The 21421-nt window shown below is 45.7% G+C and overlaps 1 protein-coding gene across 1 annotated transcript in view; it reads right to left on the bottom strand.

Annotated features, from left to right (window-relative positions):
* Positions 1 to 21421, bottom strand: part of PTH (parathyroid hormone) — a 97026-nt gene that overhangs the window by 27497 nt on the left and 48108 nt on the right. The window contains exon 2 of the mRNA XM_075333573.1: positions 2155 to 2252. Within this exon, the coding sequence (XP_075189688.1) occupies positions 2155 to 2243 (89 nt within the window). The 5' untranslated portion in view covers positions 2244 to 2252. The remainder of the gene's footprint in view (positions 1 to 2154; positions 2253 to 21421) is intronic.

Below are 21421 nucleotides of genomic sequence, written 5' to 3'. Positions count from 1 at the left end.
CAGTGCGTGCAGAAACACTCACACCAGCCTGCTGCCATTGCTGAGCTAGCTCGGCACTGCTGGTAGTCCGATCCCACAGCAGAAACAGTTTTAAGATACGGTCCTGGCGTTTGCTGGTCCTTCTTGGGCACCCAGTAGCCTTTTTGGCAACAATGGAAGCTCTCTCCTTGAAGTTCTTGATGATGCGATAAATTGTTGACTGAGGTGCAATCTTTGTAGCTGCAATACTGTTCCCTGTTAGGCCATTTTTGTGCAGAGCAATGATGGCTGCACGTGTTTCTTTAGAGATAACCATGGTTAACTGAAGAGAAACAATGATACCAAGCACCAGCCTCCTTTTAAAGTGTCCAGTGGTGTCATTCTTTCTTAATCATGACTGATTGATCGCCAGCCCTGTCCTCATCAACACCCACCCACACCTGTGTTAATGGAACAAACACTAAAACAATGTTAGCTGCTCCTTTTAAGGCAGGAATGCAATGATGTTGAAATGTGTTTTGGGGGTTAAAGTTCATTTTCTTAGCCAATATTGACTTTGCAAGTAATTGCTGTTAAGCTGATCCCTCTTTATGACATTCTGGAGTATATGCAAATTGCCATCAGAAAAACTTAAGCAGTAGACTTTGTAAAAATTAATATTTGTAGCATTCTCAAAACTTTTGGCCATGACTGTAGTCTCGAAATCTTGCTATTATCACCATCTTTTCAGTTAGCCATTAAAAGTTATCAACTACAGAGGACTTCAGTTCTTTTAAACAATTTTTTATCTCTACTGGCTAACACGGTAAAAAGATATATTTTACCTGTTAGAAATCTTCACCATGGATGATCCTTCACAGCAGTGCAGAAAAAACACACCTTTTTTCCATCTGATCTCTGCATTTACACGTATATCTGAAGAAGATGATTATACATCTCTTACGGAGTTGTGAATCACACAACCACACCAGGTGAGTTTACTACTGTCATCTGTATCTTGGCTATTAATAATTAATAAGTTAATACCCTATTGCACTTTTTTACTCCCCTATTCCATAAAACCTCTATGTGCACATGCCCTAAGGGGTACTTTGCACGTTGCGACATCGCTACTGCGATTTCGTCAGGGTCAAATCGAAAGTGACGCACATCCGGTGCCAGTAACGATGTCGCAACGTGTAAAGCGTAAATAGGCAATCTGTGTAGCGTCGGTCATTTCTATAATGTCGGTACGAAGTTGTTCCTCATTCCTGCGGCAGCACACATCGCTGTGTGTGAAGCTGCAGGAGCGAGGAACATCTCCTACCTGTGTCCACCGGCTATACAAAAGGAAGGAGGTGGGCGGGATGTTTACGTCCCGCTCATCTCCACCCCCTTCTATTGGCTGCCTGACGTGTGACGTCGCTATGACGCCGCACGACCCGCTCCCTTGGGAAGGAGGCGGGTCGCCGGCCAGAGCGACGTCGCAGGGCAGTCAAGTGCGTGTGAAGCTGCCGTAGTGATAATGTTCGTTACGGCAGCTATCACAAGATATCGCATGTGCGACGAGGGCGAATACTATCGCGCTCGGCATCGCTATCATCGGCTATCGATGTCGCAGCGTGCAAAGTACCCCTAAGGGTCTCTAGCCAAGCATGCAGGGTTTCACCACCCTTAATCTGCCACTGAAAGAAAATTGTAACTCCTCATTTGAGGTTTAATTATTTATCATTTGGCAGAATTGCTAATCTGTATGTTCACCATTAGAAACTTAAAATTGGTGGATTTAGATTATGTGCTTTAATATTCCATCAGTTGTATGCTAAATCTCATTTTCTTTTCACTCTCCAGTAAATTATATTTTTATACATCACATCAAGAAAATAATTGGAGGGGGAAAAAAAGCATATTTATTATACAGTAAACAAAAATACCACAGTTATCATGACCCGATGTGCTCTGTGTATAACATTTGTATAACATTATTAGGGTAATGATCTTTTAGTAAAGAAATAGTTTGATCTGCCTATTGTCTACAGGTAGATATCTTGCCTGTGTTCAGCTTATATGTATTGTGAGCAAAAAATTAGCTGCTAGATTACCCAAAGAAAAAATGGAACAAAATTGTAGGCTTTGCTACTTCCTACTGTAACCCAAGCTTGAATCAATGCATATTAGGTACAAGAGAGACGTTACTTTTCTGTGTTCTCGAAGGCAAGTAGATAGGCAAAGGAGACCATTGCTAGGAAAGTCACCAGCTGCAGAGATTTCTGTGATAGGAACATCTCTGGAATCTGTAACAATATAAAAATTGAAATGTAAGAAATTGCCTCTTTTCTGTATAGTCAAGTTTTAAAATAATTATGCAAAATACTGACCAAAATAACCCGTGTGAAAGAGGAATGCTTATACTGATATTCAGAAGAACATATTCACATGAAATGTGTCTGCCACATATATTTACTGCATTTCTTCCTCTATTTTGTGTCAGTATTTGAAAATATCTCATACTACTGAAAAATGCAGAATCAGTCAAAAATACTTCCAAAATGCCACATGAACATAGTGTGGTGCTGACCGTAAACATTAAATAGCTGTCAGATGCATGATGTTTTGGCCGATCTTTCAGCTGAAAGCCATTTCGTTCATCTACCCATACACAGGAGTGCCTGTTCAGATGAGCACTCTTGTGTAGAGATGAGTGACCCCGAAGTTCGGTGTTTGTACTGAACGCAGACTTTATTAATAAAAAACAGCGTTTGGGTGCTTTACGCATGCAAACCACTTGCATGAGCATCGCTGTTGGGTACCATCGGTGCTCATCCCAGTGCAAGTCGCTTGCAGTATTTGAACTGCTCGCACTGGGGGGTAACAACAGGATGATCAGATATAGTGTACACCAAACAATAAAAAAAATGGAAAAACTCTGCCCACCCGCCCTCGGAAAAGATCTGTTTATGACTGGCTGCATGGTGGCTGAGACCTGAACTGCACAATTAGTGACTACCATTGGGGTTCAAGTCAAATCCGTGTCCCAAACCGAAACTTATCAAAAGTCCGGCTGCACTTGCCAAACTGAACTTCCACAGGTCCATTCATCTCTACTCCTGTGTTTTCTATCAGAAAGCTGCTGACTGACACGTCACCCAGCAGCATGTCTCTGAAAGAACAGTGCAATCAGCAGTCTGAAATTAGACATGAGCAATAAGCGATACCTCTCGACCGGTAATTAGCCGGCAACCACATACCTATTAACCCATCAGCTGAACCTGGCAGTATCAGTGGGTTCAGCCTCCATTACTCTGTGTATGGGCCATCAATTGCTCAATTGAAGCAACAACAAAGAACAAAGAGATTTTCACTTCTAAAATTTACAAAGACCAAAAATGTAACTGCAAGTTCCTTATTTAACCTGCAGCAGCTGCCAAAATCAGGAATTCCACGATGATCAGGTTGTTTTTTTTTAAAGCGTTTATGGTCAAAGGTCTAAAGATTAAGAAAAATAGTTTAAAACAACTTTTTGAATTGAACTTATTTTAGACAAAATATACCTTAACCAGCACCATCACTATTTAGATATATAGCTAATAATTCTAGTAGAAAAACAAAATAGTAGAAAGAAGAGAGAAAAAAGGAGGACGGATGGAAAGGCAAAAGGGCACTGAGGGGAGGAACAAGGAAAATATGGATATATGCTGTGTGCAGATTTATTAGGCAATTTTTAAAAATCATTTTTATTATTAAACAACTACAGTGCTGTCAACCAATCCAAAAGGATAGTATACCTGAATATTTTAGAAAGTAAAAGTGAGGTTTTGGAATTCTTATGAGAATATCTATCTGTGTGCAGAATTATTATGCAACTAAATGAAAAACTTACATTTTCCCATTTCAATTGTTTATATTCATCTGTTAAAGTGACAATAATGTCACCATAATAACTTTTCTGTTGAATAAGAGACGATAAGGCTAGGCACGCACTTTGCGTTCACCTACTTGCAGTTCAAGAAGCACATATTTCCCATAATTGATTTGACCAAAGTTGCCTTTTTCAGTAATTTAGCGCAGAAAACGCATGCGTTTTTAACGCGTTTTGGATGCGTTTTCAGCGCTTTTTACCTGCGTTTTGATAGATGCGTTTTGTACATCAAGACACTGCTAAATAAAGTTTAAATATTCAAACTAATTAAAAAAAATGGTAATAAAGGATCAAATCTATATTTACAGGAAAAAACATGAAAATAGATTAAATTAAAGAATTTATAGCGGTAATCTGATATTTTATGGATAAATAGCAATAATTTAATAAATTTCTAATTTTTATTTGTCGGACTATGTGTGTGTGTAAAGGGACATATTATATCATTATTTTGATGTCCAAAAAGCATGCATTTTTTAAGTCACAAAAGCATGTTTTCTGCACTGAAAAAGCAGGTAAAACGCAGGAATTTGCAGGAATCTTGGTTTTTGTCATTTCTCATTGACTTCAATATTAGCAAAACGCACCTAAAATGGCAAAAACAACTGACATACTCCTTCTTTGAACGCATGGTTTTTGCCACAAGATTTGCAAATTAAACGCAGCGTTTAGAAACGCAAAGTGCGGTCTAGAAATCCCCATTTTCCATAGACTTTGCTGTGAAATCAAAACGCATGCCTTTTGGCATGAAAAAGGTGCTTCTCAAAACGGACCTAAAAAGCAGTGGAAACGCAGGTAAAAACGCAAAGTGCGTGCGTAGCCTTAGGCTTCCATACATGTATGGCACCGCAGGAAGTGCGTTCCACAAATATATATTATATATATTTTAGCTGATACCCTGCAGAAACGCCAACTATCGGTGGTATGACCAATTGCAGGTGTTTAACCCCTCTGATGCTGCTGTCAATAGCAACAGCGGCATCGTTCTGCTTAATAGGTTGAGTGGGATCGCTTTTCGCTGGTTTTCCTCATTCTGCCTTCCAAAAATCAAATAGAAAGTGATATAAAAAGGACTTGAAAATGGTAGCAATAAAAACTTCAACTCAATCTGAAAAAAACAAGCCTTTACATGACTCTCAGCAAAATATAGAAAAATTATAGCGTTCAAAATATGGTTATGTAAAAACTTATTGGCAAATAATGCATCTTTTCGTGTGTGATAGTAGCCAAACATAAAAATTATATAAGTCCGGAATTGCTGTAATCGTACTGACACAAAGAATAAAGCCGTCTTATCACTTATACTGTCTGAGAAATGGCATAAAAAATAACTAAAAGCCATTCTTGAACTGCAGTTGATAGGTTCATTTTGCCTCCCAAAGTAAGGCGCAGCTTACATTTATCCTACACTTTAGGCTCGTTTCACATGTCAGTGAAAAACACCGACGTTCATCACTGACGTGTAAAACACGCACATGTCCCTCCGTGTTCCGTGACTCACGGCACACGTGGGTTGTCCATGTGCAATCCGTGATTGCATATGGACATTACTCACCTGCCTTTGCTCCTGCTGTCCATGGTGCTGATCTCCTCGGGTCTGCAGCGTCTGGCCACCGCTCTCAGCAGCTACTTCCTGGTCGGCTATGCCTGCTCTCATGAATATTCATGAGCCAGGCAGGAGCTGCCGAGAGCGGAGGCTGCAGAGCAAATTGCATGCAAGGTAAGTTGAAAATATTAAATATTTAATATGTCCGTGATTTTCTGGTACGTGTTTCATGGATCACACACGGATCACACCATAGTGTGGTCCATGGGTCATCAGTGATGCCAGAAAAAAACTGACTTGTCTCCGTGCAGAATCACGGCCACGGGTGTACACTGCACGGAGACACGTTCAGTGAAAAATCACTGATGTGTGAGCAGACCCATTGATTATAATGGGTCTGCGTATGTCAGTGATTCTGGTACGTATAAAAAAAAGCACATACGTACCAGGATCACTGACATGTGAAGGGGGCCTCACACTGAGCGCTTACATCAGGGTTTCCACGGAAATCCGTGATCTAGATGGAACCCCTCATGGAAGATTTCCTATAATGAGGCAGATTGAGTCACCTTGGTCCATGACCTTGATCCACCTGACGGTCTATGATCTGGCAGTGCCCTTTTTTTAAGCTTGCTTAAAAGTGTGGCTGTGCACCTCTAAAAAAAGACACCGCTGAACAGAGGCCAGTTGAAGTCCAGAGTAACTGCTGCTTCATTATAGTGTGTGGGTCTCTTGGGGTTTCATCTGTATCATGTCATTTGAAGATTAAGATAAAAATCCCATGTCAGTGCTCAGCATGAAGTGCAAGATAAATTCTCCAACTCAATTCAGAGAAAAAAGACAGGTCCATCATAGGTCAATGGAAATATAGGAGGTTTCCTCATTTCTGGTAAGACAGGTTTTGGAAAAGTAAAATGGTTCCACCCAAAAGAAATCTAGCATATTCTGCACTTACATATCTAAATGCTCCACTCCCTTCTGAGCACCACAGTGTGCTTAAACCACATTTAACATCCATATGTTTGCAGTTACTGAAGTGAGGAAAACCTGCTTAATTTACGATGTGCATGTCTACAGAAGCACAAACCGGGCACAATGTACAGACACTACAACATATTGGGCACTACAATGTATTGGACACTACAATTGCAAGTTTACAATTTTCACTCAGTAACATCACTTACTGCTTGTTTCTGGAAAACACCAATGGAGTCAAAATCATCACTACATCTGTAGATACATTCCCAGAGGGATGTAATTTCCCAAATGAGATCACTTGAGGGGTGATTATACTGTTCTGGCACTTAATGGGCTCTGTCCTGAATATTGCTGTGCGGCTAAGCAGAACTTGTTCAACCACATAGTGAGATTACCATGTTCATCAAAAATTGTGTGAAAAATGTTGGTACCATTTTTACCCATTTCCCCTTGTGAAAATGTAAAATTTGGGGCTAAACCTGAATTTTTATGGTAAAAATGTAATTATTTTTTCTTCATTGCCCAATGATATAAAGCTCTGTGACACACCAGAGGTGTCACTAAGATTACTGCACCCCTTGATGAAATCATTTAGGGGTGTAGTTTGTAAAATGGGGTCACATGTGAGGGTTCTGCTGTCCTGGCACCTCAGCAGCTCTATCAGGAGCTCACATGGCAACCAAAAACCATAATAGTAAAATCTACACTTAACTATGGAATTCCTTCCCTTCTGAGCTTTATACTATGACTCAAAAGTATTTTTCAGCCACATATGGGATATTGGCATACATGGGAGGAATTACATGACAAATTGTACAATTTCGTTTTTACTATTAGCCCCTTTGAAAATTAAAAACTTGGGTCAAAAGCAATAATTTAAGTGTAAAAATGTTTTTCAGTTACTCAGCCTAATGTTCTAAAATTCTGTGACTCACCTGAGGTTTAAAAATGCATACTACACCCATACATAAATTCTTCGTAAGGTATACACTAGTCATAAAACGTTAGGGATATTTTGTTTTCAGGTGAAATATCAGGATCCTAAAATGCACGCTAATCTTTTAAAGTGAACTTAATGTGACCTTCTCTAAATGAACAACTGTTCAATGTTTCACTACTTTTTACACAATTTACTGTTCTCGAACAAGGAGTAAAATTCTAAAGAGGTGTTTGATCCATAAATCGCCTAATAAATTTTGGTGTTCAACTAGAATTGGTATTTAAACAGTCCTTCTCATTATGCTGTTCTCATTTTGACATCATGAAACCAAGATGACACCTAACAATTGATGAACAGTAGCTCACCATCATGAGGCTTAAAGCAGGATCTTCTTGGATGGAAGTGGCCACTGACTTAGAATGTCACAGAGTGTCATCAGCAGGTTGCGTATAAAGCTGTGGATAAAATAAGCGCAATAGGGTCTTTCCCGATATGAAAGAGGAAAGGGTGAAAAAGTAGGCCACTCACCTTGTATGGCTGTGTAACTCACAACCAGTGCAAAAAAAACGTTATCACCTGATGCAACGTCCATGAGCTTTAAGGCTGAATGAAACAAACAGGAACCTGGCAAAATGTAGCTCAATCTGCACTACTGTGAATAAGATAATAGTCCAATACGTAGCATAAGAGTAAGGGTGCTTTATTGACATATTTCAAAGTGAGACTGAAAGAGTCACAGAAAGGCATAGAAGTGGACATCCTTTGGCCACATCCCACACTGATGACCATTTCATTGTGAACAGTGCTGTTCGGAACTAGATGATGAAAGCCACAGAACTCCAAGTACATTTAAGGAAGGTGAGATGCACCAAAATTTTATATTAGACCATTCAAAACTGTTTACATCAGCATGGTCAGCTTACTACACGACATGCAAGGGTACCTTACCACACCACTAGGCACAGGCATCATCGTATTGCTGGACCATGGACTAATGAGCCTCAGTGCTGTTCACTGATGAGTCAATTCACGTTGAGTAGAAATGATGGCCACCAATGATGTTGGAGACATCAAGGAGAGCACTATCCACCAGCCACTGTTGTCATCAGATGAGCCTTTTGTGGTGATGTTGATACAGTGTGGGCTGGTGTGTCTAATCAATGCAGAACTGCCCTACACTTTGTAAATGGTACAGTGACAAGCCCCCATTAATTGATAAAAATAATACAGTCATTATGCCTCTGCAAAAACAACACAAGCCTATTTTCATCTTCATGGACAACAATGCGTCAGCTCATAGAGGTTACATCATCAGAGAACTGCTGCTAGAGACTGAAGTACCTCAAATACAGTGACCTGCACTTTCTCCAGACCTGAATGCCATAGAAAACCTATGAATTCAGCTGAGTCACCATGAAGAGTCTTGTATCTCTGTAGCCCAGAACCTCAATGACCTGAGAGCCACTCTTCAAAAAGAGTTGGATACCATGCCTCAGCATACAATAACTTGACTTGTGAATAGCATGAGACGTCTTTGATAAGCTGTAATTGTTGCTCAGAATATACCCACCACTGTTGTTAGATTGTTTCAATAAATTGTTTGAGATCAGGAAATTACCATTGTATGTTTCTCCTTAAATGCACTATTTTCATGATAAAATATTAGTCTAGTATGAACTTATGATGTTTTTTTATAAATGTCACATGTAAGCCTAATATCACTAACTTTTTGTGAGTAGGGTCACTTGTGGGATTTTCAGCTTGTTTGGCATGTCAAGGACTCTTTAAATGTGGCATGGCATCCCCAATCTATTCAAGCCAAAATGCCGTTCTAAAATTAAAGTAGCGATCCTTCCCCTCCGAGTGCTGCCATTTGCCCACACAGTAGCTTCCAACCACATATGGCGTATTGTCATGCTGAAGAGAAATAGCACAACATATTATGTGTTCCATTTGCTCCTTCTTCTCTCATGAAAATGAAAAATTTAAGGCTAAAGCAACATTTTTGTGAAAAAAATTTAATTTATCAGTTTTAAGCCCTAATGTTATAAAATTCTGTGAACCATCTGTGGTAGTGATGAGTCGTTTGGGAACAATACGAGACAAAAAGCTAGCTCTCTGCTGTGAACGACAGGGGCCACCAAGCCAGTTAGAGCCACTAAATTCTCTTTATAGCTCTCACTGGGCATAAAATTACACTGCTCAACAGATGAAAACACCGTCCATCCGAGCCACACCCTGTTCAAAAGAACTGGCTCTTTTGGTGAGCCAAGGGAGGTAGATCACCAAAACGCCAGACTGCCCATCACTATCCTGAGGGACAAAAATTGTTCACTGTACTCCTAGATTAAATTTTTGAGGGGTTTAGTATTGTTCCAAGGTGAAATTGCGTAGCAAATTGTACCATTCGTTTTCTCCTATTAGCTCTGTTGCAAATTAAAAACTTGGGTCCAAAGCAACAGTTTAAGTGGAAAAATGTTTTACATTTTTCAGTTACTCAGCCTAATTTTATAAAATTCTGTTAATCGCCTGAGGGTTAAAAATGCTCACTACTAGAGATGAGCGAACCTCTCAAGGTTTGGTTCACCGATCCCAACCGAACAAGTGGTTGGTTTGTCGAACCTTTATCAAACCGAACTTCAAACCTTTATCAAACCTTTCCTAACCTCATTGAATTGAATGAGAGGCCAAACGTAAGGCAGAGAAAACACCTTTAGGGGAAAAGCTTCCAAAACAGCAAAAATATGTTTTACAGTGCAGCACCACTGTTTTGGCTTAGCATTAGCTTCATAGACTATTGACATAAGAAATATAGAGATAGATTAGAGACAGGTGCAGGGATGGTGCTCCTATACTCCTGCCAGTACAGACAAGAGACAACTTTGAGACCTATCTAGTAGTCTTGACAGTGAAAATCTTTTCAGGGAGACAGCAGTACAGTAGCATCAATTGCCTCCCTCCCCATAGGGCCTTAAAAGACCAGGGAGGTACAATCCAGGCAACACACAGTCTGTAGCCTGGCATTTTAATTTTATAAATGAAGACATGCTTGAGTGGCAGGTGTAGGCCCTTTGCACCTAGAAGACTGACACTACCCACAAGACTCAACTTTGACACCCATCTTGGAGTCTCAACATTTAAAAACCTTGCAGGCAGACAGCAGTACAGTAGCATCAATTGCCCCCCTCCTCATAAGGTCTTAAAAGAGCAGGAAGGTACGGTCCATGCAACACACAGGCAGTGGCCCGGCATTTTAATTTTAAAAATAAAGACATGCCACAATGACTGGTGTAGGCCTCTTGCTCCCAGAAGACTGGCACTACCCACAAGACACAACTTTGACACTGTCGCTGTCTTCTCTTCCTTTTTCATCTGAGGCCATACACATTAAATGTCAGTTCTCCTTGCTAGCTGCAAGCTCATTAACCCTGCTCGTGTTTTCTATGAGTACCACTTCCAGTCTGGATACAAACCCTCTGCTTCCAGTAGAGGGTGGCAATAATTCGGATCAGTCTGGAGTTAGGCCTAGAGCTGAGAGGACGTGTCTGTCGCTGCTGTCTGCTGTTTAGGTGTGTAATAGTAGCCTGTTTTGTTACATTCTCCTTTCCTTAGTTACCTCTCCTTGTACACCTTTTTGTAGTTCTCTGGTGTTAGTCTTAGGTGTCTGTGTTTGTTGCTGCCCCTGTCAGTCTTTATTTGTTGGTGGGGCTGTTTACTTCTGTTCTTGCCACTCCGCCTGGGTGGTAGCTTGTAGAGAGGGGTCTTACCATCAGGGACAAGGACAGGAGATAAGGAGACATTGGGGGCCCAGACCTTGCTACCTTTAAGTGTACCTCAGGGTTGAGGGAAATCCTAGAGTACGCTTTGTCTGAGGGCTAGCATAGGGGCTCCCCACCAGTCACCCCCCCTCTCTGTCACCTTGTGACAGACACCTATCTTGTAGTCTTGACATTCAAAATCCTTTCAGGCAGACAGCAGAACAGTGGCATCAATTGCCCACCTCCCCATAGGGCCGTAAAAGAGCAGGGAGGTACGGTACATGACCAACACCTATCTTGTAGTCTTGACTAGAGTTGAGCAATGTTCGAGGTTCGGCAATTTCATGCTCGAGTGATTTTGGGGGTGCTCGAGATCGAACTCGAACTCGAGCTTTTTGCTAAAAGCTCGACAGTCCGAGTTACGTTCAAGAACGGTTCAATCACCAAAATCAGGGCTTTTTACAGCTACAGTGTGCAGGGAGCCATCGCTGGCAGCCTGTGGTAAGCTGGTAACCAATGTAAATATCGGGTATCCAAGCAAAGCACTTGGCTTGGTAACCCGATATTTACCCTGGTTACGTGTGCAGGGAGCCGACACTTCCCCGCTCGGCTCCGCCCGCTCCTGCACTCAGCATGTACACACACACACACTCACACTCACCTGTCCCCAGCCATGCAGTCCCCGGCACTGATGTCCTCAGCGCCACATGGCCCCGCTAGGGTCCACACACCTCGCACTTCGCCACCTGCACACATGGCCCCGCTAGGCTCCACCCACTTCACACTCCGCCGCTTGCACACATGGCCCCGCTAGGCTCCACCCACCTCGCACTCCGCACACATTACCCTGCTTGGCTCCACCCACCTCGCACTCCACACACATGGCCCCGCTCGGCTCCACCCACCTCGCACCCCGCACACATTACCCTGCTTGGCTCCACCCACCTCACACTCTGCACATATTACCCCGCTAGGCCCCACCCACCTCACACTCCGCACACATGGCCCCGCTCGGCTTCACTCACCTCGCACTCCGCACACATTACCCCGCTAGGCTCCACCCACCTCACACTCTGCACACTTTACCCTGCTTGGCTCCACCCACCTCACACTCTGCACACATTACTCCGCTTGGCTCCACCCACCTCGCACTTCGCACACATTACCCTGCTCGGCTTACCTGTGGTGATGAAGTCCCGCCCTCCCGACCTCAGCGCTGTCACTGTCCTCAATGGCCGCCGCTTGCACATCTCCTCTCGCTGCCGACCCGAGACTGTGACTAGCGGTGACGTCACAGGCTCCCGCGATACTTGGCTGTGAAGGCGGCGATCATTGAAGTCAGTGACAGCTCTGCTATTAGCTGTGCAGGAGATCGTCACCGCATGTAATGTACCTCGCTCCTGACAGCAGCACCTGTCATGCCCTGCAGTGACCTGGGCCGACCTATTGATGTTAGCTCAACGTCACTGCATTGCTTTCCCAGCCAATGGGGAACATTCTGTTCTTCATTGACTGGGACATTGACTATGGTATGGATCGTCATGGGAACCCCTTAGATTACAGCAGACCTGGATTTCTTTTTCTTTCTAATAAATTGGTGAAAGAGGGAATGTTTTGGGGAGTGTTTTTTCAAATAAAAATGTGTTTGTCGCCTATTTTTTTTTTTTTATTACTGACTGGGTTGGTGATGGCGGGTATCTGATAGACGCCTGACCTCACGAACCCCAGGGCTTGATGCCAGGTGACATTACACATCTGGTATTAACCCCATATATTACCCTGTTTGTCACTGCACCAGGGTACGGGATGAGCTGGGGCGAAGCACCAGGATTGGCGCATCTAATGGATGTGCCACTTCTGGGGCGGCTGCAGCCTGCTATTTTTAGGATGGGGAGAGTCTAATAACCATGGACCTCCCTAGTCTGAGAATATCAGACCCCAGCTGTCCGCTTTACTTTGACTGGTGATCCAATTTTGGGGGGACCCCCACGTGTTTTTTTTTTAATTATTTATTTAATTTAAAATAACAGCGTCTGGTGCCCTCAGTTTTGGATTACCAGCCAAGGTGAAGCTGCCAGCTGTGGTCTGCAGGCCGCTTTACCCTAGCTGGCTATCAAAAATAGGGGGAACCCGACGTCATTTTTTTTATAAACTTATTTATTTTTTTGGCTAAATACAAGGCTAAGCACCGCTTAGCACCGCCACATGAAAGGCACCAAAGGGTGCAAAATTACAAAATGCAGGAGAGTGGGACATTATGTGTCTTTCTGCCATTATAATGACAGAAAAGACTGTTATGAAGTGTAGAAGCAAAAGAAAATCACCAGAGCGCTCTACGCTGTGAAAAGCAGTAGAAAATGGCACTGGAGTGAACATGTGACCGCCTCATGTAGGTTGAAGCTATGGATCCTGGGTAAATTTATGTATTTTCCCTCCTTCAGTTTTTTTTGCAGTACGCAAAAAAAACAGAAGGCACACGGATGACAAACGGATGACATACGGACCGTATACGGAACGGAAACGGATGCCACACGGATGCATCCGTGAAAAAAACGGACCGTTTTTTGCAGACCGCAAAAACGGATCGGTCGCGTGAATGTAGCCTTATCCTGATCTGCGGTTTATAAACAGCAGGCAGAAATAAGTGAATAGCGCCCCCCAGCGTCAGAAAATCTCCAGGGTTTCAGGGGTAGCTGAGACCCTGGAGATCATGATTCAGGCCGGTTTTTCCGGTCCCCGCTCACATGATCACCGGTATACACAGTATACCGATGATCACGTTACAGTAAATGACAGCGCCGATAAAAAATTATTTATCTCCCATCTGGCATTAACAAACATATCAGATGGGAGATAAATCTCCTCCCCGGTCCCCTCCGGTCCCCCGGTGTCGCCAATGTGCCCCCCCGACCCCCTCCCGGAAATCCAAGATGGCCGCGCGCACAGCAGCGCGCCAGCCGCATTCACCCTACTCCTCTGATTTCTGTCGCATGTGCCATGACACATGCGACATAAAACTCCTCCCCAGGCCCTGCCAGGTCACCCCCTATAACCCCACCGGAGTTCCCCGGTGTCCCACGGTACCTGTGCAGCGTTGATCCCCTGGGGCCCCCTCCAATAGATGCTGGCGCATGCACAGAGGGGCTGTCAGCTCAGCTTCCTGTGTTCAGACACATTGAGTGGTGGTAACCATGCATCTGTAAGCTACTGCAATGCCCTGCTCATGAGGTAAGGAACATAGTTAATCAGGAGAACTATACTACATTTCCAAATGGAAGTATTTGATTTTATAGTTGCCCTGCTGAACGACTACGAAACATGAGAGTCCATTATACGCCACAAGAAAACATGTCTAAATAGCGAGCTCTGTTGTTTAGTATTCATTCAGCTGGATAACTGGACTTAAAGGGGTATTCCATCTCCAAGATCCTATCCCCAATATATAGTAGGTGGAATAGCAATAATATCAGCAAATACCAATATTTGGAAATGTAGAATAGTTCTCCTGATTAGGCATGCCCTTACCTCATGAGCAGGGCATTGCAGCTTTGGTAGGAACAGTTACGACATGGACTCTGCTGCTGTGGACCCGGGAGAGTGGGTGCAGATTCATTGCACCCACACTCCTCACATGGAGGGTCTGCACTCCTAGAAAATGGGGGATGCGTTCACTGAGCGTGTCCCCCCATATTCTAGACGTCTAGAGTCATCGTGGGACCCCCTTATTTTTTTCCTTACAATAAATTGGTGAAAGAGGGAATGTTTTGGGGAGTGTTTTTTCAAATACTTTTTTTTTGTCTTTTTTTTGTTAGTACTGACAGTTTGTGATGTCGGGTATCTGATAGACGCCATGACATCACAAACTGCTGGGCCTGATGTCAGGTGACCTTACAGCTAGTATCAACCCCATTTATTACCCCGTTTGCCACTGCACCAGGGCACGGGATGAGCTGGAATGAAGCGCCAGGATTGGCGCATCTAGTGGATGCGCCACTTCTGGGGCGCCTGTGGCCTGCTATTTTTAGGCTGTGAAAGGCCAATAACTACGGACCTTCCCACCCTGAGAACACCAAACCACAGCTGTCCGCTTTACCTTGGCTGGTAATCCAATTTTGGGGTGGACCCTACTTTTTTTTGTAATTATTAATATTTACAAAATAATTATAAAAAAAGAGCCTGGGATGACCTCCACATTGGATCCCCAACCACGGTAAAGCTGCCAGCTGTGGTTTTCAGGCTACAGCCTTCTGCTTTACCCTAGCTGGCTATCAAAAATGGGGGGACCCAAAGTCATTTTTTTTTAACTATTTTTTTAAATAAAAAAAATTAATGGGCTTCCCTGTATTTTGATTGCCAGCCAAGGTAACGCCAGGCAGATGGGGATGGCAACCCGTAGCTGTCTGCTTTATCTGCGCTGAGAATGAAAAATACCGCGGAGCGCTACGTCATTTTTTTTAAAGATTTATTTTTACAGCACTGTGATGTCAGGCAATCAAAATACAGGGAAGCCCTTTTTGTTTTTAGTTATTTAAATAAATAATTAAAAAAAATATATGGGCTCCCGCTGCATTTTTTGTATTGCTAGCTAAGGGTAATCAAAGCAGCTACTGGCTGCTAACCCCCACTGCTTGGTGTTACCTTCACTGGCAATGGAAAATCCAGGGAAGCATTTTTTTTTGCCAAAAAACTACAAAAAAATGACGTGAGCTTCGCCATATTTTTGTATGCTAGCCAGGTACAGCAGGCAGGTAAGGGCTGTCCTCAACCCCCAGCTGCCTATTTGTACCCGGCTGGGAACTAAAAATATAGGGAAGGCCTTTTTTGAATTATTTCATGAAATACACATTTTTGTGTCCAGCCGGGTACAACTAGGCAGCTGGGGATTGGATCCGCAGCACAGGTTAGCCCGAGCTTTCTGGGCTCCCCTGCTGCGAATTGCAGTCCGCAGCCGCCCCAGAAAATGGCGCTCTTATAGAAGCGCCATCTTCTGGCGCTGTATCCAACTCTTCCAGCAGCCCTGAAGCCGGGTGGCTTGCTGGGTAATATTGAGTTAATACTAGCTTTTTTTTTACTAGCTAGTATTAAGTCAGAGATTCTTATGGTCAGGCAAGTTTGACCCAGCCATTAAGAATCTCCAATAAAGGGTTAAAAAAAAGACACCACACAGAGAAAAAATACTTTAATAGAAATAAATACACAGACACACTTAGAGTCTCCATGTTTATTACTTCCTCTTATCCCTCCACGATCCATGGTCTTCTGTCTTCTTTCTCCTTCAGCCCATGCAGCTCTGCTACATCAGTAGCACTGCATGGGAGAAAGACGCTGCTACTCCCCGTGCAGGCTTTTCACTCCATGAGTGATCAGTGCTGCTGGCTGTTAGCAGTAACGTCACCACTGACAGACGGGTTACCATAGCAACGGTGCTCCGATCACGTGATTCCTGGTGCCGCTGTGTGTTCTTAGCGGTGACATCACCGCTAACAGGTGCGTTGCTATGGCAACGGTGATCTTCGTTATTGACCGGCTGTGTCAGCCGGTCAATAACGGAACGGGGAAGCAGAACGGGGAGTCGACCGTGTGCCAGAGCATGTCGCCAATACACAGCGATACACAAACATGCACTGTGTACCGGAGAGATGCAATGACAGGACCTAGCATGACGTCAAAGCCATGTGACCAGTCTGGAGCCAATGAGATAATAGACACGTGACTGGTCATATGCTATTTTGACGTCACGATAGGTCCTGTCATCACTGTTGTTTACCGGGAGGACGCAGAGATTACTGATGGAAAAGCTGCGGGAGACAGAGTGCAGGACGCATCGCGGGTACCGGTAAGTGTTATGGCAATGTTTATGAACTGTATGTGTACATTTATAATGTGTTTTTATGTGTTTGTGATTGCCTCCCATTGTTTTCAATAAGGTTCAAGAGGTTTGTCGAACGGTTCGTCGAACGGGGCACCGTTCGACGAACTGAACCGAACTCGAACTCTAGGGGGGTGGCTCATTTCTAGTCTTGACATTCAAGAATGACTTTTTACATACTTCCCTAGCAATATTTTAGGCCATGCACTGCTAACCAGCAATACCGATAATTTTTTTTGCATAATTTTCAGCAGGCAATTAAAATTGGCAAGAACCACTTTTTAGATACTTCCCTAACAACTTTTTAGGCCAGACACTGCTAACTACCAATACCTATAAATGTGTTTGCATACTTTTGAGAAGGCAGTAATACATAGCAATACCTATTTACATGCTTTACTGGCACCTCTTTAGCAGGCACTACAAGTACCAATCTGTTAGGGCCAGGTGGACGGGCAGACCCAGGAGGTGGATCCACTGGGCCGAACTCCTTGATGATGGTAAGGGGTCCGGTAGCTGGAGCACTACAGGTAGCAGGACAGTCCGTGCACAAGAGTATAATGGAGAAGTCCCTGGGACCACGGAGTCACTGATGGTAGTCCGGGTGACGGAGCTCAGGTTCGGAAGCCGAGATGATGTCAGGCGGAGTCCGGAACCGTTGGAGCGAGATGACGGGTCCCCACAGGGATCAGAGATGGTACGGACTGTCAGGATGGCAGATAGGCAGCGTTCGGGGTGCGGGATTCGGCAGGACCGGATGGCGAAGCAGGATCGGCTCTAGAAGAGAGAGAGGTGAGTATCTCACAGGAACACAAGGAGACCTGACTCCTAGCTTGGGAAACACGAAGAACAGGCCCCGCCCACTTGGACACTAAACCCCTTTATACCCTGTACCTGAGTGCATCATTTCCTGTCAGTGGACGCTGGCCCTTTAAGAAAGGGTCAATGACCGCGCGCGCGCCCTAATGCGCATGCGCGCGGCCCGGGTGCCAGAAGCCAGAGCAAGAAGCTGTGAGGAGGAAGCAGCAGAGCCGGGCTGGGGCTGAGAAGCCGACGGGCGCCGGGAGCGGGGACCAGGACGCCTGGGAAGCGCAGGCAATGGAGGCTGGAGAGCGGGGAGCGGCGGAGACCGGACCGAAGAACCGGGGAGCGAGGCAGGTGAGCCGGGGAGCAGGGCAGGGGACCCGGGGAGCGTGACAGTACCCCCCCCCACGCCCTCCTCCCCGCAACCGGGACAGGAAGGCACGGATCAGAGGAGTGCCCACATTCTCCCGAGGCTCCCAGGACCTATCCTCAGGACCATACCCTGCCCAGTCCACCAGGAAGAACTGTCGACCCCGTACGGTCTTCATGGCCATGATATCCCTTACCGCATAGATGTCGTCATCGGCAATAGGAGGAGGAGCCGAACTGGCAGCAGCGGAGAAGGGACCAAGGACAACCGGCTTGAGCAGGGAGACGTGGAAGGAGTTGGGTATCCTCATTGTGGCCGGGAGCTGTAGCTTGTAGGAGACCTCATTGATCTTGCTGAGGACTTTAAACGGCCCGATGTAGCGAGGACCCAGCTTGTAGGATAGTAGCTTCAATCGGACGTACTTGGAGGCAAGCCAGACGAGATCTCCAGGAGAGAAACACGGAGGGTCCAGACGTCTCTTGTCCGCGTGTCTCTTCATCCGCAGGGAAGCACGTTCAAGGGACGTCTTGACAGAGTCCCAAATCGTAGAAAAGTCACGGACTACAGCATCAGCAGCAGGAACATCCGAGGAAGAGGATACAGGTAAAGGGACGGAAGGCTGAAGTCCGTAAACGACATGGAAGGGAGAGCTGGAGGAGGACTCACTGACGTGGTGGTTATGGGAGAATTCAGCCCAAGGAAGAAGCGTGGACCAGTCGTCATGATGGGCGTTGACCTAGTGACGTAAGAAGGAGGTCAAGATCTGATTGACCCGTTCCACTTGGCCGTTCGACTGAGGATGGTAAGCTGACGAAAAGTCCAGAGTCACTCCCAGATGTTTGCAGAGAGCCCTCCAGAAGCGGGAGGTGAACTGAGTTCCTCTGTCGGACACAATGTGTGATGGAAAGCCATGCAAGCGGAAGATGTGTTGTACATAGGCGTCCGCGAGTTCTTGGGCAGAGGGCAGTCCAGTCATAGGGACGAAATGAGCCATTTTAGAGAATCGATCCACCACGACCCATATGACTGTGTGTCCGGAGGACAATGGCAAGTCCATAATAAAGTCCATCGCAATGTGTTGCCACGGAACCGAGGGTATAGGCAGAGGCAGAAGACGGCCATATGGCAGGTGTTTGGGCGTCTTGTTCCTGGCACAAGAGGAGCAGGCAGAGACAAAAGAAGCGACGTCCGTGCGAAGGGATGGCCACCAGTAATGACGTACAATCGCACTCCATGTTCTCTTCTGACCAGCATGACCGGCTGTTTTCGAGGCATGGCCCCAGTGTAACACTTTTTGCCTGTCAGTCTCAGAGACATAGGTCTTCCCGGGCGGTATCTGGGCCAGGGTGACAGGAGCCACCGGAATGATTTTACTAGGACAGATGATGGGTTGAGATGTCTCCTCCTCCTGCTCCATGGGCATGAAAGACCTGGGCAAGGCATCAGCGCGTACATTCTTGTCCGCGGGTCGGAAATGGAGCTGGAAATCGAATCTGGCAAAGAACAAGGACCACCTGGCTTGCCGTGGGTTCAGTCGCTGAGCAGACCGCAGGTATTCCAGGTTCTTGTGGTCCGTGTAAATAATAACGGGATACACTGCTCCTTCCAGAAGGTAGCGCCATTCCTCCAGAGCCAGTTTGACTGCCAATAGTTCTCGGTCACCGATGGTGTAGTTGCGTTCAGGCGCTGAGAAGCTCTTGGAGAAGAAACCGCAAGTCACCATCTTTCCGGAGGAGGACTTCTGCATGAGCACTGCTCCGGCTCCCGAGGAGGAGGCATCCACCTCCAAGGTGAACTGGCGGTTTAACTCCGGACGGTGGAGTACAGGAGAGGAGGCAAATGCCCGCTTCAGAGAGCCAAACACGGCGTCGGCCGCAGGTGACCAGTCCTTTGGATTAGCCCCCTTCTTGGTCAAGGCGGAGAGAGGAGCAGTCAGAGCAGAGAAGTGAGGGATGAACTGGCGGTAGTAGTTGGCGAATCCCAGAAAGCGTTGGATTGCCTTCAGTCCAGAAGGAGGAGGCCAGTTGAGAATGGAGGAGACCTTCTTTGGATCCATCTGCAGTCCGGTATCGAAGATGATGTAACCCAGGAAGGGGAGAGAAGACTGCTCAAAGACACACTTCTCGTGCTTGGCGTACAGACGATTCTCTCTCAGTCTTTGTAGAACCAGCTGCACGTTCTCTCTGTGGGTCTGGAGGTCCGGAGAGAAGACAAGGATATCATCCAGATACACCACCACACAGACGTAGAGAAGGTCCCGGAAAACGTCGTTCACCAATTCTTGAAAGACTGCTGGTGCGTTACACAGGCCGAAGGGCATCACGCAGTATTCATAGTGCCCATCGCGAGTATTGAATGCGGTCTTCCATTCGTCCCCAGAGCGGATGCGAACCAGGTTGTAGGCACCCCGAAGATCCAACTTGGTGAACACACGAGCTCCTCTAAGCCGATCAAACAATTCGGGGATGAGCGGCAGGGGATACTTGTTTTTCACGGTGATTTGGTTCAATCCCCGGTAGTCTATGCATGGGCGTAAGTCGCCTTCTTTCTTCTTAACGAAGAAGAAGCCTGCTCCAGCAGGGGAGGAGGATCTCCGAATGAATCCCCTTGCCAGGCTCTCTGTGATGTAGGTAGACATGGCCCTTGTCTCGGCTGGAGACAGCGGATATATCCGTCCTCGAGGAGGTGTAGTTCCCGGGAGCAGGTCGATGGCACAATCGTATGGACGATGTGGCGGAAGTACCTCTGATTCCTTTTTATCGAAGACATCCGCGAAGGACCAATAGGCCAAGGGCAGTCCCGGTAGGGACTCTGGAACCAGAGGTCGTCGGATGGGTTGTATGGTCTTCAGACAGTTTTCATGGCAAGAAGAGCCCCATCGGGTGATTTCACCAGTGCCCCAGCTGACTGATGGCTCGTGTGTCCTTAACCAGGGAAGTCCCAGCAGGATTTGATGGGACATGTGTGGAAGGACGTAGAGAGTGATGGTCTCGGTGTGCAGGGCACCGATACGCAGTTCGACCGGCTTGGTGATCCATGAGATGGTGTCAGAGAGGGGTCTCCCATCCACAGAGGCAATCACTAGGGGTTTGTCGAGTGGAGTAACAGGCACCTGGTACTTGTCCACCGTGGCTTGCTGGATGAAATTGCCTGCTGCCCCAGAATCGAGGTACGCCTCAGCCGTGAACCGTGTCTCTCCCGTTGTCACTTGTACAGTCCACATAACCGGGTCTGAGAGAGTCCCAGCACCTAGGGTGGCCTCTCCTACCAACCCTAGGC

This window comes from Anomaloglossus baeobatrachus, chromosome 2 (genome assembly GCF_048569485.1).
Source record: "Anomaloglossus baeobatrachus isolate aAnoBae1 chromosome 2, aAnoBae1.hap1, whole genome shotgun sequence".
Classification (NCBI taxonomy): Eukaryota; Metazoa; Chordata; class Amphibia; order Anura; family Aromobatidae; genus Anomaloglossus; species Anomaloglossus baeobatrachus.
This window is presented reverse-complemented; position numbering and strand designations above follow the sequence as displayed.